Source organism: Prionailurus viverrinus, chromosome B1 (genome assembly GCF_022837055.1).
Source record: "Prionailurus viverrinus isolate Anna chromosome B1, UM_Priviv_1.0, whole genome shotgun sequence".
Classification (NCBI taxonomy): Eukaryota; Metazoa; Chordata; class Mammalia; order Carnivora; family Felidae; genus Prionailurus; species Prionailurus viverrinus.
The window spans coordinates 38,466,071-38,486,184 of NC_062564.1; the positions used below are offsets into that span (position 1 = coordinate 38,466,071).

The window sequence follows — 20,114 nt, forward strand, 5'->3', positions numbered from 1 at the left end:
TTTCAAACAAATGAGAGGTGACAGTGATGCCTAAAAACATGTTACTCTCCCCTGTGTTCACTTGCAATCTACATCTTTTCATCTAGTATGATTCACTAGAATAGTCTACTACCCTAATAAACACCAATAATTTGATTTTACAATGCTATTTATTTTAAATTCATTTAAAGTATAGAATAAAAAGCTTTCTTTTTTTTCCCCTAAGAAGCTTGTTAATTCAACATCTTGTAAAGTTGAATCGTAACACACTAATACAGAAATCATCTACATATGTACAAATAATTGGGATCAGTCTGAAAACTTGTACTCTCAGATAAATAAAAAATTCAACTTGGAAAGTGACCAAACCTCAACAGAAATTCGTCAACATCAATTAAAAAGATGCTTGGATTCCAGTTTTCGTTCCAATTTTAGTGTATGTGCTGCCGAAGCGAGCACCCAGTTTTCAAAATATTATTACTTCATGTCTTATTAAATAGGTAAAACTGATAAACTTAATTAAAAAATTTAAAGCAAAGTTGAAATGGTCTTGATTTCCCATGAGAGAATATAGATTGGAGAACTGAGAAGAAATTCTTGTTTGAAACTATGTTGATATTAATAAAAAAGTTATTAAATTGGATCCTACATAGTCTATTAATCCTTGATTTCTAAAAAGGCATTAAAAGTGTTTTTTATAACTTGGTGACTATCTTTTTTTCTTTTTTTCAATTCTAAGTGTTTCTGGTTAGACAGATTTCTAAAAATCAGTTTTTTTCTTCTGCCAGGGAGCATATAAAGTGCTATATTTCTATAAATGTGTAAGTGAGGAGTAAGAGCAAATCAAAGCCCATAACTCAACTAATTATACATTTGAAAATCAGTTATTTGCAGAATTTTTTTTTTAATTTTTTTTTTCCAACGTTTATTTATTTTTGGGACAGAGAGAGACAGAGCATGAACGGGGGAGGGGCAGAGAGAGAGGGAGACACAGAATCGGAAACAGGCTCCAGGCTCTGAGCCATCAGCCCAGAGCCTGATGCGGGGCTCAAACTCACGGACCGCGAGATCGTGACCTGGCTGAAGTCGGACACTTAACCGACTGCGCCACCCAGGCGCCCCAGTTATTTGCAGAATTTTAAAATTGAAGAATACTGAAGAATCTTTTCATCTAATTTTCTCAGGTAAGCAATTTTAGAATTAGAAAAATATGTACTATATTATAGTACTAAAGAGAATTAAGAGAAAATAAACAAGTTAAGGCCAAGGATTCAAAATGTTTGTATCACATGCTGCAATAATGTGGAGGTATGGGTCTGCAGTAGGAGAACTTTGTTAGTACTGAAACACTTTGCATTGTAACCCTCCTTAGTCTCCATGGAGAAGGAGCACTTTACAGACACTAGAGGAAATGAAGTACTTGAAATGCTTTCTCATTAAGGCCTTAGACTTCCATGAAGCCCAGGAAACTTTCTAGGATGAATCTGTGACTGAACTAGGAATTTAGGATGATCTTTTTAATGATTCAACAACTGAACTGGAAGAGTTAGAGCAGAAAATCATCAACAACCCTTTGAAAAAAACAATAGGATTCCTTGACTCGATATATGAAAAGATTTAAGAAGTCTTCAAGTTTTTAAGCAGAAAAAAAATCTCAAGCACCCTTCCATACTTCTTCTATATTTCTAATACAACAATCAATTTTTATGGGTAGAAGGTGGTTTTCTAATTTCCTATCAGTTTTAGGCCACATTAACATTCTGTGAAAGTCTGCACTTGTTATGATGTGACCACACTGATGTGTCTGTCCATCATCCACCCTATCATCACTCAGTTCAGAACCCTGTGAGATCAGGTTAGTGTCTAATTTATATGTGTCCGTTTACAACTCTCACATGATTGATGAGGGTATAATACTTAGTGAAAGGAAGAAAGGGAGAGAAGGTGAGAGGGAGGAAGACGGAGAGAGAAGCACTTCCTAGAGATCTGAGTAGCAAACAGGGAATGAGGTCTGAGTTCTGGACCTATCTCAACTTGAATAACTTGGAAGAAAGCACAAAGCACTGCATCATCTCTTCATGTGGGAACAAAAATGTTCTTCGGAAATAAAGTAGCTTCTATTTGCTAGGCATCTAAAGGGGAATTACGTTTTTAAACAAATCCTCAGAGCACAGCCTATATGTCTTAAACTCCACAGACCAGGTGTGTTTTCTTGCTATAATGTCTTTTTATAAATTTATACTTTTTTAAAATTGTGATTATTTCCAAAATATCTCTTATATAATGATGACATTTCTCTGCTGGACTACGTACATCATTCATCTAAATTATGACTAGTGAAAACTTGGATGTTATCATCATTCTCCCGAGGGAACACTGGGCTTCAAAGCCTCCTTAACTTTTTTCTTATGCATTTTCCTTTGTTTTAGAGAATGAGAGAATTCCACACAGACTTTTCAAAGTGTGAAAGGGCATAGGGCCAGCAGTTTCACAAAAAGAAATAAAAATGCCCTGATCATACAGGAAAGCTTTGTGTTCTCAGGGACTAGCTGGTTCCTGGCATTATGGTATTTGGCATATCAGGCCCAGACTGGCCACCATCATCACAGTCTGAGAGGACTCAAATCATTAATGTCTTTCTTATGCCTGGTTCCAGCTCACTCCTGATGCCATCTATACTTCAAACACTGCAAAAAAACAAAAACAAAAACAAAAACAAAAACACAACTCTTTTCTTAAATCAGATTAAAAAAAAACATTATAGGCAGTTGGAAAAATCTCTTTTCCAAGTAATCCAAGGAATGAAGAGAACACAAGGACAGAGAGTTCCTATGATATGTGACAGCAAACTAAATTTTTAGATAACAAACTGACTTTTCACCTTTGAAAGACCTGGTAAAGACAAATATATACAGGTTTGAATAGTTATATTCTAGACCCTTGAGATAAAAGACATTAGAAGATTCTTAAGAGCCTGGTCTAGGGAATGCAGTAATCAAGTAATTTAGTGCCATGCACTATCCAGCAACTGACACCTATTTCTCTTAACCATTCCATCCATAACCTGACAATTTATTTTGGGTAACACAGTTTAGTTTTGCCACAACCAGACCTGTAATAGAAATACTGTCATAAAGCTTACCAAAAAAATACTTTCAAGAAAAAGGCACAGACTAGGTGGGCCAGACACAAAGCCAATGATAGAAACCAACAGAGAACTTTTGAAGTGGTAACAAAGGCTTCTCTAAGCATTTAGATAGCAGATGACTCACTCTCAGTTAACAAATGGACGTAAAGTTAATAGCTGAATATCAACAATGATGGATCATAAAGACCAGTAAGAATTTAATCATTTTATCATCAATTCACAACAATTTAAAAATTTTGAAGTAAATATAAACTGTGTTACATTAAAGTGGTAATATTAGACTCCTCTGTAATGGACATTTTATATTCCAATAATAATAATAATTAATAGATTATACAATTTCTTAGGCATAAGTTGTCTGGGCTCAGGGATACTGTAAGCATGAGAACCAAACAAGGGTAGGATTATTCTTACTCAGTTGGAAGCCAGACAAAACAAGTCTATCATAAATGCCCTATTTTGGGGTGTCTGGGTGGCTCAGTAGGTTAAGCACCTGACTCTTGATTTCAGCTCAGGTCATGATCTCATAGTTCATGAGTTTGAGCCCCACGTCAGGCTCTGAACTGACAGTGTGGAGCCTGTTTGTATTCTTTCCCTGCCTTTCTCTGACCCTCCCCCATTTGCTCTCTCTCTCTCCCTCTCTCAAAAGAAATAAATAAGCTTAAAATTTTTTAAAATAAAATAAATGCCTTATTTTGGTATACTTTAGAGAGTTCTACAAACTGGAGTCAATTATTCACCAAACTTAATTCCATTTACTCTATTTTTTCCAACTATTCACTGGGTTTATTTCATGTCACTGGCCACTCATTGCACTGGACTGGTCTCATCTATCTACATTGTAAACTTAAGCTTTTTTAGAGGTTAGACACCATGTTTATTTCTTACATAGCTCCCAATATGATATTTGATAAACGGTTCTGACATTACTATTGTGATACTCTGTGGATTTGCTTTTTGTTAGAGGCAAATGTGACTAGGTAACATTAAGCAAGGGGGCCAGAAAGGGAAATGAGGTGGTCATGAAGGCTGTATGTAACCCAGAGAAGCAAAGCAAGAACTCTGAATAATGCCAGAAACTGTCTAGGGGAAAAGAAGAAAACAAAAGACTTATCTTACTTTAGAGAGAAATCAGGAACAGGAAAGAAAAGAAAGATTCAGTAGAAATGAGTTAGAAACTGGGGATATTTTATTGGCAAAAGTCACAGAAAAGGAGTATCAGAAAAGGGGGAGTGGAAGGAATATCTAAGTGGAAACTACAAGTCAACTCTCTTCAAAGTAGTTGTCTATATACTCTTCTGCCTATATGTCTTTAACTCTCAGTTGAGTTTGGCTACCATACCTACCACTCTACTGAAACTGCTTCATCAGTAATTTCCTTGTTAGTGAATTCAAAGGACACTTTCCAATCCCTAGCTTACTTAACCTTCTTACAACACAGAACACTCTTACCATCTCTTGGCATCTGTAGCATCTTATCTGTCTCTCTATTTTGTTCTCAGCTATCTCTGGTCACACGGTACAGGTTCCTCAGGCTCTTTCACCATCATTATTCTGAGAGAACATATAAGCTTTGTTCCACTCATTCTATCCTTCATCTTCGTCTCACTCTACTCTGAGTGACATCACCTATTCCAATGGCTGAAATCATTAACTTTTTTTTGATGGCTCTACAGATCTGTATTTCCAGGCTCCCTCCTCAGTTCCAGATCTGAATATCCACAGTTGTTTGTTGGACACATCTATTTATTATTCCAAAGACACTTTATATTCAACACCACAAACTGAATTCTCTAGTTAGAGCATGTCTCTCCCTTTCTGTTATTCCTATTATAGTTCAAGCTAATCTGGTCTTTATGTCTCTGATTGAATGTGACTCCAGTCCACTCTCCATCCTACAGTGAGACTGATCTTTCTAAAATATACATCTGATCCTGTCACATCCCATTCACACCTTTTGATGGTGTCACACTGCCCTACGATAAAATCTGAACTTTGAAACATAATCTTCAAGGCTCTTCCTAATCTGCCTTGGATACCCCTTTATACTCCACTGAACCTGTAGCTCCTCAAATGTGTTGTGGTGTCTCACATCTGAGCATCTGCACACGTTTTTCCCTGTCATGAATTTTTCCACAAGCTTCTTTTCTCTTCCTGAGGCTCTTTTAAGTGTTTCCATACAATACTTTCTATAGCATATAGCAAATTGCATTCAGATAGTTTGGTGGATTTTTTTGTTTGTTTTGTTTTGATCTCTTCAGACAGAGTGTAAGTTTCTTTAGGGACTACATCTTGCTCACAATCATATCTCCAGTGTATAGCATTTTGAAATATTGGCATAGTTCTAACCTAATAGATGTATTTATTATTGATTTTCTTCCTATTATGGCCCTCTATCACAATGCTACTTTCTTAGCCAAAATTCAGCTGATAAAGGATGCCTGGGTCACTTTTATTTAAAAAAATTTTTTTTAATGTTTTATTTATTTTTGACAGAGAGAGAGAGAGAGAGTATGAGAGAGAGAGAGAGAGAAAGAGAGAAAGAAAGAAAGAGAGAGCGAGAATCTGAAGCAGGCTCCAGGATCTGAGCTGCCAGCACAGAGCCTCATGTGGGGCTCAAACTCATGAACTGCAAGATCATGACCTGAGCCGAAGTCAGTCACTTAACGGAATGAGCCCAAGCGCCACCATCTGGGAATTGTGAAGTGGTTGGAATGTTGACATTTTCATGTTTTACAAAAACAATAAGGAAGAATAATTGAAAATGGGTCCATGTTAGAAAATCTCAAGACATTAGTTAATCTAATTATGGAAGATGATGATAGTCTCATATTTCAATAAAACAGCAGCTCTAGTCAGGAGAGCACAATAAGAGAAGGTAATCATTATTAGTTCTTACCAAAGAAGGAGGTTAAAGGGAAAGAATATAAGCTATTGCACACTTGCTATGTATTAGCCAAAAGTAAGCTGAATCTGGTTGAGTATGTACAAGTTAGGGAAAACCTCTACAAAACTGCTTGGTTTAAATGTCTAGTAATTTAAAAAGTCACACAATAGGGCTTTAGTGTTTATCCCATAATATTTAATGGAAAGAATACTAGTGTAGCTACTACCACCTTCATGATTCTAACGAAGTTAAGCCACCTCTGAGTCTCAGCTTCTTAATTTAAAAAATGGGGGGGCGGGTAGGTGCCTGGGTGGTTCAGTCGGTTCAGAGTCCGACTCTTGATTTTGGCTCAGGTCATGATCAGTTTGTGAGATCAAGCCCCACACTGGGTTCGATGCTGTCAGCATGGAACTTGCTTGGGATATTCTCTCTCTCTCTCTCTCTCTCTCTCTCTCTCTGCCCCTCCCCCACTCACGTGCTCACTCTCTCTCTCAAAAATAAATAAACTTAAAAAAAATTTTTTTAAATGGGAACAATATCTTCCTATGAGGTTGTAAAGCTCAGATATAAAAGTATACTAAAAATTATATTAACAAACCAGTCATTTCTGGCTGAATGATCACTGAAGTAAGCTGGCTTAGTAAGTTTGCCAACCCATTTCCTACCTCTGTGATGTGTGATGCTCAGATCTAGAAATGACTATCCTCTTATATATTAAATAAAAAGCAGTGTTCTGTAAGGATATACGTGTATTTTTTAAATACAGGAATAGTCATGCAAGAGAGAGGGTTATAAACAAACAGGTAGGGTTATAAACTTCAATTTCTTATAGGAATCCCTGAAAACCTTTGGGATAAGCCTCTTTGGCCAGGATGGAAGCAGGGAAGGAGGCTGAGTGAATAGAGACTGAGAGGATTCAGAGCTCTTTCCCGGTATAATTTAAGCTATGCCTCTAATGACTTACTTATTTATTTATTTATTTATTTATTTATTTATTTATTTATTGGTTTTTCTTACTATTCTTCACTCTTTAAAAAAATTTTTTTTTAAATGTTTATTTATTTTGGAGAAAGAGACAGAGGGCAGAGTGCCAGTGGGGGAGGGGCAGAGAAAGAGAGACACACAGAATCTGAAGCAGGCTCCAGGCTCCCAGCTGTCAGCACAGAGCCTGATGTGGGGCCCAAACCTGTAAACCGCGAGATCATGACCTGAACCGAAGTTGGACACTCAACCGACTGAGCCACCCAGGAGCCCCTACTATTCTTCACTATTAATGAAGAAATACTAACTGAACTTTCTGTATAGGTAAAAATCATTATGCTATTTCATAGTTTGGAAGTCTTGATGAAAGGCTTAAACATAAATGATGAGCATTTGATAATGAAATGAGCCCCTAAATAGATTATTTAGATTGGGAGAGAGGTTTTTGTGTATGTGTGTGGTGTGTATATGTTTATAATAAAGGAAAATTGGGCTTTAAAGGTGTGAGTTGCCAGCCATTATGATTTCTTTAGAAGACTTACTTGACTCATTTAATCAAGGGAGTAGAGGCCTGTGTCCTTCTGTCTTAGGCAATACTATCTCTCCCCTCTACCTCTTTAGGAGCCAAGATATTGGAAGTCATGATGTGGTGGGGAGCAGTGATGGAGCATCTGCCCACCTGAGAAAAATGGAAGGGGCTCAGTATGGAAGAGTTACTGGAAGTCTTTGGACAGGAATCTTTGATACTGAGAAATTTATATGGGGTGAAAAGGAATGAAAAAAAAAGTATGGTTGGCAATCTAATTTTGGAGATATAATACAAACTGATGCTAAAGATTCAAAGTTCATAAAGTTATTCCCTTGTCAATATTTAGCCCATTTTCTTCAATATCTGGATGAGTCCAACTCAATGCAATCTGAGGAAGGGGTAACAAGACAGGAAAAGCTGGTAACTTGGAAATGGCATCTCTCTTTGCATCGACTCTATCAAATGTTGAATGCAAGAGTATTTCTCTCTCTTCCCAAGTTCACTCTGAGGTGGAGTGGGTGGAAATCCTGTGGCTCTGTATTCAATGAAATGGACTTACCAAAGACAGCCATGCCTTTTACAGAGATTTTAGAGAAAATGAAAAAGTAAGCCAAAGAATAGGATTTCTGCCCAGGCAACAGCTGTGCTATGTAAAATTTAATTTCAAAGGGTTGTTTCTTGCGAAGATAAAGCTAGCTGAAAGGACTGATGCGGGCTCAGCATGAACACACATGCTGCTTTGGCAAAGGCCAAAGCAGTTGACTTATAAATTACAAGCTGTACTGGCTCCATAGGGAAATAAAGACAATACAAGATATCTGACCATGTAAGAGCATAGATAATCTAATAACAACAGTCTTCATTTCTCTTGTTTTGTCCCTCAAAGTAATGTGTAAATTTTAGAAGATGCTGCAAATTCTTTGTAATCTTTGTGTTTCACACACAACTCTTTCTGCAAAGGTAATTTGCCCACAAAGAGAACTCCGTGCTAAGATGAAGCATGCCATGCTCTAATATTCCTTACATAATCTATTACAAAAGGAAGAAAGCAAAAGAGTTTGTGTCAGATATGGTCCTTCCGCATGAAGACATCTGAAAAAAAAGCTCAAATAAATAACAGAACACAAGAGAATTATAAAAGTGTTCCTTACAAAGCTGCTCTGGTAATACACAAAATGTTGGTATAGGATATAATATAGTGCACTCCAAGTCCTTTTACATAGTCATCTGGGTAGACTCCTAAGGAAGGGTGGTTTTTAAATTAAATAATTCATTCAATTTAATAATATAGAGCATTTTATTCGTTTGAAATATTAAATAAAAATAAATCAAATATATTTCTACCCAGTAGTGATATCGCCATTCCAAAGCCATTTTATTATCTCAGTGGTACACGTGTGGGTACCATCATACAAGGGATGCTATCTGATTTGGTATTGTAGATGTTATATCAAGGGGAAGGATTCTTTCCCAGAGAAATACACACATGGAAAGGCAGCCATGGAAGAGTATAAAATATATAAGGGCATGTGTTTGTACCTTAAAAACAGAAAGTTCAAAATGAATGAGAACTTTCTCTTCAAATATCCAAATATCAACAATTAATGTGGGGAGGAGAGGTTATGATGAAACAGTATTGAAATGAACACCTGTTGGGAATGAATGTTGGTTCAGCCTCTTCAGAAGTAATTTAGAATTATGCCTCAATAATTTTAAGCAGTTCCTATCCTGACCCTGTGACCCATGACACTACTAGGAATCTATCTTCAGGAAATAAACAGATATGTGCACACATATGTGTACAAACAGATAGGCACACATATGTGTACAAACAGATAGGCACACATATGTGTACAAACACACAGACACACACAGATACACACACACACACACACACACACCATTATTCATAAATAAAAATCGGCTGAAAATACACTTCTAAAAAAAATTTCACTTAGGAATGCTATAATAATAACTGAAGTAAAAAGAAAAGATACCAAAACCATATCATAGCCCAAAATCAGATTTTAAAAAAAGCAGATATCAGCAAGATGGCAAAATAAAAAGTCTCAGTTCTTGTTCCCCCACAAAAACACAATTTAACCATGATACATGCATCAAAATGCCTTTGTAAAAATGTTAGAATGCAGTTAAGAGGTTGTGGTACTCTAGGACAGCAAAAAGCCAAGAAGAACCACATTAAAATGGGAAAGAAGAACAATTTCATTTTACCTGCATCAGTCCTTCCCTGAAACTACCATAGGTCAGCACTGCAAGAAAATACCCTGACCCCACGGGGTGCCTGGGTGGCTCAGTGGGTTAAGCGTCCAACTCTTGGTTTCGGCTCAGGTCATGATCTCAAGGTTTTGTGAGTTCGAGTCTACATCGGGGTCTGCACAGAGCCTGCTTGGGATTCTCCCTCTCCCTTTCTCTCTGCCCTTCCCCTGCTCATTATACCTCTAATGTTCTGGCTTTCTGGAAGGCTGCTGAAGGAATGGTTTCTGATTTGCCTCACTCAGAATTATGAGTGAATCAGCATAGATTGGATACCTGAAGGCTGCTGAAACTAAAGGAAAGTGGTGGGTAGCTTGCTGCAGCCAGCATGGCTTAGTAAAATTGGGAGAAAGGTGCACAATCTAAGCCTTCTCTCTCAGGAGGGAGATACAGAGGGCTGCCCAAGGGAACTGGTATCTATCTTGCCTGACTTCGGGCACTGATAGGGACTGGCATGCTCTGGATGCCTAGCTGCCACTCATTAGAAGAGAGTTGAGTGGCTTGCTTCTGTAGAACCAGCACTTGCAGTGCTATAAATAGACACCAGAGAGCAAAAATTACAAGCCTTTGAAAAGAAGAATGCAAGACTATCTACCTGAGAAACTGTATACAGAGGCACAGAGAAGCTGTATCCTCCCAAAAAAGTTTCAGAGGCCCCCCAGAATTGTAGCCAAGCAGATTGGTAAGGAGTCTGTAAGACTCTCCTTACAAGAAAGCAAGTCTGTAAAGACTGAGAGGTGACTTTAGATGTGCAGATCCCAATATAAAGTTATCAGATGAAGAAACAAATAGATATGGCTTGACCAAAAAATCAAAATAAACCTCCAGAAATCAAACCTAAATAATGAGAGGTATATAATTACCTGATAAAAAATTCAAATTAGCCCTCATAAAGATGCTTGATGTGCTCAAGAAAATGATACATGCACAAAATGAGAATATCAACAAAGAGAAAACATGAAACGGAACTAAACAGAAATTTAGGAGATAAATAATAGAATAACTGAACTAAAAACCTCACTAGAAGGGTTAAACAACAGACTTGAGCAAGGAGAAGAAAGGATAAGTAATTTAGCAATTTGAAATTATTCAAAGAAATACAAAGGAAAAAAATGTTTCAACATCTGAATCTTGATCTCAGCTCGGGTCTTGATTTCAGGGTGTTGAGTTCAAGCCCCACATTGGGCTTAAAAAAGTTGGGCAAATGATTGAATAAATATTTGTCCAAAGACAACACTGGTATACAGAATGATGCTCAACATCACTAATCAAGAAAATGTAAATCAAAACCACAATGATATATCATCTTACACCTATTACAACGGTATTATTAAAAACAAAATAAAACAAAACAAAAAACAGAGAATAAATAATGTTGACATCCATTGGAGAAATTGGAACTCCTGTGCACTATAGGTGGTAATTTAAAATAATTCAGCCACTATGGAAAATGGTATAGAGGTTTTTCAGAAAATAAACAGTAGAACTACCATATGATCCAGTGATCCCACTTATGCATTATCCTTATCACTGGGAATTGAAATCCAGATATCAAAGAGAGATCTGCATTTCCATGTTTACTGCAGCATTATTTACAATGACCAAGAGGCAGAAACAACATAAATGTGTATGGATGAATGAATAAAGAAAATTAAGTAGAAAACAAAATATTATTTAGCCATAAAAAAGAAGGAAATTCTGTCAGGGGTTACAACATGGATGAACCTCAATCACATTAAGTGAAATCAGCCAGTCAGAGAAGGACAGATACTATTTATCTCCACTTATATGAAATAGCCCAAGTTACAGAAAGAAACAGAAAGTAGAATGGTTGTTGCCAATAGTTGGGGAGTGGGGAGGGTTTGTGGGAGAATTGCTATTCACCAGGTATTATCATGCAAGATGTAAAATTTCTAGAGATCTACTGTTCATCATTGTGTTGATAATTAATACTATCTATTGTGCCTCTATAAATTAAGAAATTAATTAAGGGTAGACCTAATGTTATGTTTTTACCACAATTAAAAAAATAAGACTTTTGGGGTGCCTGGGTGGATCAGTTGGTTAAGCATACGACTTCAGCTCAGGTCCTGATCTTGTGTTTTATGAGTTCAAGCCCTGTGTCAGGCTTTGTGCTGATAGCTAGGAGCCTGGATTCTGCATCTCCTCGTATCTTTCTGCTTTTCTTCTGCTTACACTCTGTCTCTCTCAAGAGTGAAAAAACATTAAAAAAAATAAATAAAACTTTTCCTATCAGTCACCATGAGGACAGTATTGTTACTGCCTTGCCTCTTAATAGCCCAAATTCCAAGCTTCCCTTCACAGTTGGAGCTAGAATCCTGTTGGGTCCTGGGAAGTGATGGACCTCATTCCAGTTAACACACAAATTTCCCATATTTACACATGGAGAGCTAGGGAGATGGAAACTCCAGAGATTACCCTTCAAAGGTCAGAACATATAAAATTGATCCCAAACAAATTTCCAGATTCTGGGATTAGAAGAAAGGATCCTGACAGGAAATGGTTTGGTTAAAAACTTACACAGATAACTTGGATTATATTTGCACTGTTAAGTACCAATACTTCAGGATATGAATGAAAATTGTTTCTAGATTTAAGTGAGATCTAAATGAGATAAATAACTAAATGAAGATATACTGTTACATAGCAATAATGAAGGATATATATGAGGATATAACTATAGTATAAATAAGTATAAAAACCATTGGAACAAGTGCTATCACAGGTCTGTACCCGAATAGACCACATACAGTCTTGATTTATCAACCCATATTCACAATTTATAATTGAACACAAATGGAACACAGAATATTTTACATATATTTAATATATTATAAAATACATATAGAACATATATACCATAAAATACCTTATGCATAAATTACTTCATGTAAGATACATAATTACACATATATATAATTTTTAAAATAATTTTTTAACCAGAAACAAAAAAAAATCTAAAAAAAGAATTTAGGTATTAAATAATCTTTTGCGTGTTTGATGTAGCCTCTTTGTATGAAATGAATATTTTGGAGGTATTTTGTTAAATCATTTCATAAAATTTTGCGGCCTTCATTTTTTAATTTATGTTTACCTTTTGCAAGTAAAGGACTGTTCCTTTTAGTACAGCATAAAATGTTTTCCATCCTCGCTTCCCTCTTGGAGCTAGAAAGGGAAAAAAATGGAAAATGTTATTTGACAGAAAACAGCACTTTAGGAAGAAGTTAAATGATCAACATGGTGTATTTCAATGATCTTGGTTTATTAGCTTCCAAAATTAATAATAAGAACTAAAATATTCTTGAAACGTAACTGTGTAATAGTCAATCTTCCAAAAATGTCTTCCATGTACCATTTCATTTAATCCTCACAATAATAATGTGAGATAGGTACTATGACTCTTGTCTTTTTATAAAACTGAAGCACAGAGAAGTAATCTGCTCATGGTCATACAACTAGGAAGAGGAGAAGCAGGAATCTGAATCCAGGTAGCATGGTTCTATAGTCTGCACTCTAGTAGACATGACTTAAAGACTGGGAAAGCAAAGAGGCATTTTGCAAGTGCATATTAATCCCAGAGAAAGCTTAAAAGCTCATGTACCGGATCATTTATAGCTCTGTCAAAGTTTCTAGAAATCATTAAAGTCTCAGAATATAAAAGGACTCCTGTTGGTATTTCTCCCACATACCTACCAACTGGATTATAACTTTGGCAACCTGCATTACCTCAGTTGCAGATCTTGCCACACTGTAACATAATATTTTTGTTTTAAGTGTCTCTTTCAGGAGACTATGAATGACCTGAGAGCAGGTATCCTTCATTTTTATAATTCATAGTACCTGGCACAGTGTATGGCAGTCATTAGGCACCCTCATAAAAAATCTCCAAATTAATGTTCTTTAAGAAGTCCTTACAGGGGCGCCTGGGTGGCTCAGTCAGTTGGGCGTCTGACTTCAGCTCAGGTCATGATCTCGCGGTCCGTGAGTTCGAGCCCCGCGTCGGGCTCTGTGCTGACAGCTCAGAGCCTGGAGCCTGTTTCAGATTCTGTGTCTCCCTCTCTCTGACCCTTCCCCCATTCGTGCTCTGTCTCTCTCTGTCTCAAAAATGAATAAACGTTAAAAAAAATAAAAATAAAAAAAACCCTGAAAACTTAAAAAAAAAAAAAAAGAAGTCCTTACATTCCTTTTGTTTATATTTTCCTGGAGTATAAAGTAGAATTCATCTATTTTTTAAAATGTTTATTTATTTTTGAAAGACAGAGAGACAGTGGGAGATGCAGAGAGAGGGAGACACAGAATCTGAAACAGGCCCCAGGCTCTGAGCTGTCAGCACACAGAGCCCAATATGGGGCTTGAACTCATGAACTGTGAGATCACTACCTGAGCAGAAGTCAGAGCCTTAACCAACTGAGCCACCCAGGCATCCCTACAATTTCTCCATTGAATCAATGTATACTTTTACAGAATGTCCTAAAACAAAAACACAGATTAGCAAATACAGTTTACTATTCATTCGTAATCTTAATAAAATTAAAATATATAACTGGAAAATTTTATTACCTGAATGACATTTTTCTAAACATGTCTATCCAAATAGGTAGGTACGGTCACTCATTCTTACTCCTTTATCAACTATCTGGCTGCCTTTAGGCTGTCTTTAACTTGGATGCTTGATTAAATTAGGAAGTGCATTATTCTCAAGCAAATCCTTTAAATCTCCTTTGACTGAAGACTCAAGAATCCTTAGGGTTGGCAACTGTGTTAATATCCACCTACAGAACACAGGTGCCCCTGCCAGCACTATACTGATATATCCACCTGGCAAAAAAGGACTCAAAACATCTGCTCTGCAGGTTTCTGGGGGAAATTAAAAAAAAAAACAACAAAAAACAAAAAGCAAAACAAAACAAAACAAAAAACAACAACCAAAAACAAACCATCCCATCTGTTTCCACTATGCAAGGTTTAAAAGTATGTACTCAAAAATAAGTGAACAAAAACAGTACACCATTATCTCCTTTATAAAGAGAATCACAGATCATTTATACATATCTATATATAATATATAGATATTATGTATATTATATATAAATGTTATATAATACAGTATATATATAATTTATATGTGTATATATCATATATATATATACACATATATATACTGAATATTGACTGTACTGTTAAATAGATGTCAAATTCTGATACAGCTGATGTGACAACAGTACACACAGAAACACAGAAGTGACCACAGGAACTACTGCATACGGCAGAGCAGGACCAAAGGCAGCGTGGTGTGCTGAACCCACCAGACTAGAAAGCAGACCAGCTGGTTTCTAGCCCTGTCTTAAACCTATCTCACCCAAAACTTTAACTGGGTAACTTCTAACCGATCCACCAACTTTTCAAAAATTTGGATGTTTCATTTAAAATCATGGATAATTTACCTAAGTTAAGGCAAAGAACTAGCTAATGCTGGAAAGGAACTTAGAGAAAACTGCTTTTTTCTCCTCTTACTTTTTGTTGTTGTTTAACATCTTTAATCCCCATCACCTACCCATTCCCCCCATCCAAATCGTCTCTGGTAACCATCAGTTTAGTTCTCTACACTTAAGAGTCTGTTTCTTCCTTTGTCTCTCTTTTTCTCTCTTGGTTTTATTTCTTAAATTTCACATATGAGTAATGGTATTCATATGGTATTTGTCTTTCTCTGACTTATTTCACTTAGCATTATGTTCTCTAGATCCATCCATGTTGTTGCAGATGACAAGGTTTCATTCTTTTTTATGGCTGAGTAATATATACTTGTTTATCTATTCATCTATTGAATGACACTTGGGCTGCTTCTGTAATTTGGCTACTGTAAATAATGCCACAATAAACATAGGGGTGCATATATCCTTTTGAATTAGTGTTGTTATATTTTTTGAGTAAATACCCAGTACTGTGATTACTAAATTATAGGGTAGTTCTATTTTAATTTAAATTTTTAATTTTTTGAGGAAAATTTTCACAGTGTACGTACCTGCTTGCATTCCTACCAATAGTGAAGGAGGGTTCCTTTTTTTCCACATTCTCACCAACACCTGCTTTTTCTAGTGTTGTTGATTTTAGCCATCTGACAGGCATGAGGTAATATTACATTGTAGTTTTGTATCCTATGACTTATGATTGGAGCATTTGTATATTTATATGCAAAGTAATTAGTGATAGATGTGTACTTATTGCCATTTTGTTACTTGTTTTGGGCTTATTCTTGTAGTTTTTCTCCTATCCTTTCTTCTCTTGCTCTCTTTCATGGTTTGCTGGCTTTCTTTAGTGATATACAGTAAAACCTTGGATTGTGAATAACTTGTTTCTGTGAGTGTTCTGCAGGATAAGCAAGCATTTCTAATAAATTTTAACTTGATAAATGAGCAATATCTCGCAATACAAGTAGTATGTGATGCCTAATGTCACATGATCACACCTGAGCCAATGGTTCTTCTCTCTCTCACTGCGGGATTGTGGGTGATCATCAATGCAATGTCACATTGTGGGAAATCCTCAAAAGAAGGCAAAAGCAAGTGGCATTGGATAGGCTCCCTCTTAAAACTGCACAAAATGAAAAAGATTCCACACCCATGATTCTGTTAGTGATAGTGAAAGTTGTCCTATAAAATAACCCTTCTCTCTCGTCTCCCTTGCACCAGCCATGAAGGTTTTCAAAGTTAAGTGTAGGTTAATTTTTTTGTTTATAGTTTTTATTTTATTATTTTGTATTATATTACAGTATTATAATCATTTTTATATGAATATTTATGGGTTGTGGAAAGCATCATCTGAGTTTCCACTATTTCTTTTGGGGAAATTCGTTTTGACTCACAAATGCTTTGGATCACAATTTGGAACAAATTATGCTCACAAACCAAGGTTTTACTGTACTCGGATTTCTTCCTCATTCTTTGCATATCTATTAGTGGTTTTTAATTTGTGACTGCCATTAGTGTGTATAACATCTTCCACATACAGCAGTCTCTGTTATGTTGATGGTCACTTAAGTTGGAAACCATTCTTTACTCCTCTCACCCCCACAATTTAGGTATATAGTGTCATATTTTACATCCTTTTATCTTGTGACTCCCTTGACTGGTTTTTACAGATTTACTTATTTTTACTCCTTTTGTGTTTCCTACTTTTCATACTCTCACATATGGTCTTTCCTTTCCACTCAAAGGGTGCCTTTTAATATTTCTTGTAGGGTTTGTTTAGTTGTCATGAAATCCTTTATTTTTTGTTTGTCTGAGACACTGTCATTCTACTGTAAATGATAGCCTTGCTGGATAGAGTATTCTTGGATACAGATTTTTCTCTTTCAGCACTTCAAATGTATCATGTCACTGCCTTCTGGCCTACAAAGTTTCTCCCGAAAAACCTGCTGATTACCTTATGGGGTTTCCCTTATATGGGATTTCCACTCAGATTATGATCCCAGGGTCATGGGATCGAGCCCTGTGTCAGGCTCTGCACTTAAGATTCTCTCTCTCTCTCTCTCTCTCTTTCCCTCTGCCCCTCTCCCCTGCTTGCATGCACTCTCTGAAATTAAAAACAAAACAAAACAAAAAACATATAAAAAAATAAACATGATGGGAGTAATGAATGAGAGTTCTATTTGGAAACCCAATGTCACCTACTGAAAGGCTTTAAATTATAAGGGTGATAGGGAGTTGGTAAGTAGGTTTTAAAAATACCTAGGTGTCTACTGTAAAAAGGTGTTTACAGAACTCTATCAAAAGACATGATTTTATGCACTAGACTATGCTTTCATAGCTGTTTTTAATATGTATACTCAAAGTTCAAAGACACTTACCTTCTTTTTGAAAATACAAAGATTTTAGAATATTTTGTTCTCATCATCTGCCTCCAACCTTACATGATAATGGTACCTATTACTTTTTTTTGTTTTCTTAACACTACCAAAAAAGACATCATTATTTTTGTATGTGTCTATAAACTCTCATTGTCTATATCTACTCTCATGTTTACACTTATTCATTAACACTTTCTGTACCTCAGATTTCTTTTGGAGGTCATGTTCAATTAATTCTCTAAATTTATAATTAGAAGTTCCTTTTGTGAGGGTTGTTTTGATGGGAAATCATTTTCTACTTTTGTTTACATAAAAATGTCTTTATTTCATTAAAAATTCTGGGTTGACAATTCAATTGCCTTATGAAGATATAATTTCACTACCTTTTGCTCTCACTATTGTTTCAATGTCTATCTTGACTCTAGTTGTTATGTCTAAGAAGAGGTTTCTTTAAATTGATCCAGCTTGATGTTCTTTGGGCTGTGTGTCATTTCCAAATTCTTGTAGTCATTAGATCTTTGAATATTGTGTCTCCTCCATTTTCTCCACTATTTTAACCTCTGACACTCTTTTAATTGCATTCCACAGGTTTTTTTTTTTTTTACCTGTTCTCTCTTATATTCTTTTTATTTTTCTATGCTAAAAGCTATGTAATTTTATCTCCAATTCTCCTTGGATACCCAGATCCAGAGATACTCTGAAGGTATAGCACCCCTAGGGTTAGCTTCCTGTTCTAGATTTGTACTTGTATTTTTTTCCTGGCCTCATAGGATTTCCCTTTCATTGTTATAGTCATCCATTCTTTTAAAAGGTATGTTAAAATACCTTATCATTTTTAGATGTTTTATAATGGAAATTTTGGAATTTGTAGGCTGTTGTATTGTCAAAATAGACCCTCTAACTCTTTTTTCTTTAAAGAATTTATTTTGTAGAGAATTTTGTAATCTAAAAACAATTCATGAGAAGAATACAGTAAGTGCTGAGGACAAGATGAGAGGAATCAGAACACAGAACACAAGGGAGGAGGCAATTACAATTGTCCAGATGAGAGAAAAAGGCCAAAATATGGGCAGAAGTACACAATAAATAAACTAAAGAAATAAAAAGGGGAAAGGCAGTAATGTTAACTGAGCACCTGTATCCAGTGCTCTGAGCATTGGGCTAGCATTTAAAATGTACACTATATTTGATCTAAACAATCCTTAGTTTAGGTATTATTGCCTCTTTTCACATTAATGTCTTCTAAGCTACACTTGCAGTCCTAAAGGTAGAGTAAGCTACCGAGAAGGCTACCTGCCTAAGGATTTCAGAGCTACTGTATAGGGCAATTCAGCCAAGGAAATGTATTCTAAGGCTACACTGAGAAGGAGAAACTGTGCAGGTGGTAATCTTTTATAAATGATCAAGCCTGCTACTCCAGTGAGATAAATATAATGGATAGGGAAAGGAGAAGTCCAGACAGGAGGAGGATACAAATACAAAGTATATTCTCTAATATCACTGAACTCAGGGACTTTCAAAGGTATTCTTGCTCATGGCTATGAACCTCAGAACTGAGGCATGATCCCTGTATCTGCCCTCTCAGATGTGACCAGCCCAAAATTTCTGTGGAGTACTAACTCTCATAGCAATAATAATTACAGCTGTGGTAATAGCACATATTGTTTTAAGCACTGTTCCAAAACTTGATGTGAATTAACTAAAGGTTACAACTTTATGAGGAAGCAATTATTATAATCTCTATTTTATAGATGTGGGATCCAAAATCCCATCTAACCTGCAACACTTGGTTCCCAACAGCACTGGCCACATTTACTCTGGTTTGTATGCAGGAAAAAGACCAGTTAAACCAGACTCAGTATACAATGTCTTGGTTAACTCTGAGATACAGGAGTTATCTTCAAATTATTTATGATCTAAGCATGAACACTGACCAGTCAGGAAAGACACTGTCCAATCAGGACTGAAGGGACACCCATAGTAAATAGTCTGTACAACTGAACCAGTACATATATTCCCTATCAGTCCTGCCTGGGAGAATGTTTCCTGCCCACCATAGGTTAAAATAAGAAAGAAGAAAAGTCTAACAAAACTCTGTGATTATTGTCCTACATCTCACCCATACACACACACACACACAAATACACATTTCTGTAAAAGAGAAATTGACCGTTGTTCCAAAGATAGGTGATATTGGAACTATTATGAAATCTTCAATATTAGAAACCAGCTCTTGTTAATGTTCTTATCTTACCTTCATTATACAGTTGAAGAAGTCTTTTTGGAAATATAAAGTAACAATATCTTGGCTTCAATTATTGCCACTGGTCTTTGTAAAATAGTTAAATTACCTGGGACCAAAAGCACAGGTTGTCACCATTATTTCATAAAGAGGAAGGAATCAGAAAATGTTCCCGAGCAATAAAATATTAAGTAAAGATCGATACTG

At 36.0% G+C, this 20,114-nt stretch overlaps 1 protein-coding gene across 7 annotated transcripts in view; it reads right to left on the reverse strand.

The window, feature by feature from the left end:
* Nucleotides 1–20,114, reverse strand: part of PSD3 (pleckstrin and Sec7 domain containing 3) — a 789,820-nt gene that overhangs the window by 101,350 nt on the left and 668,356 nt on the right. For 6 of the 7 annotated variants that reach the window (XM_047855372.1, XM_047855373.1, XM_047855375.1 and 3 more), the window contains one exon: nucleotides 12,914–12,984. In XM_047855372.1, the coding sequence (XP_047711328.1) occupies nucleotides 12,914–12,984 (71 nt within the window). Of the gene's footprint in view, nucleotides 1–12,798; nucleotides 12,985–20,114 lie in introns of those variants that run through there. The other variant, XM_047855374.1, reaches the window with a different exon arrangement.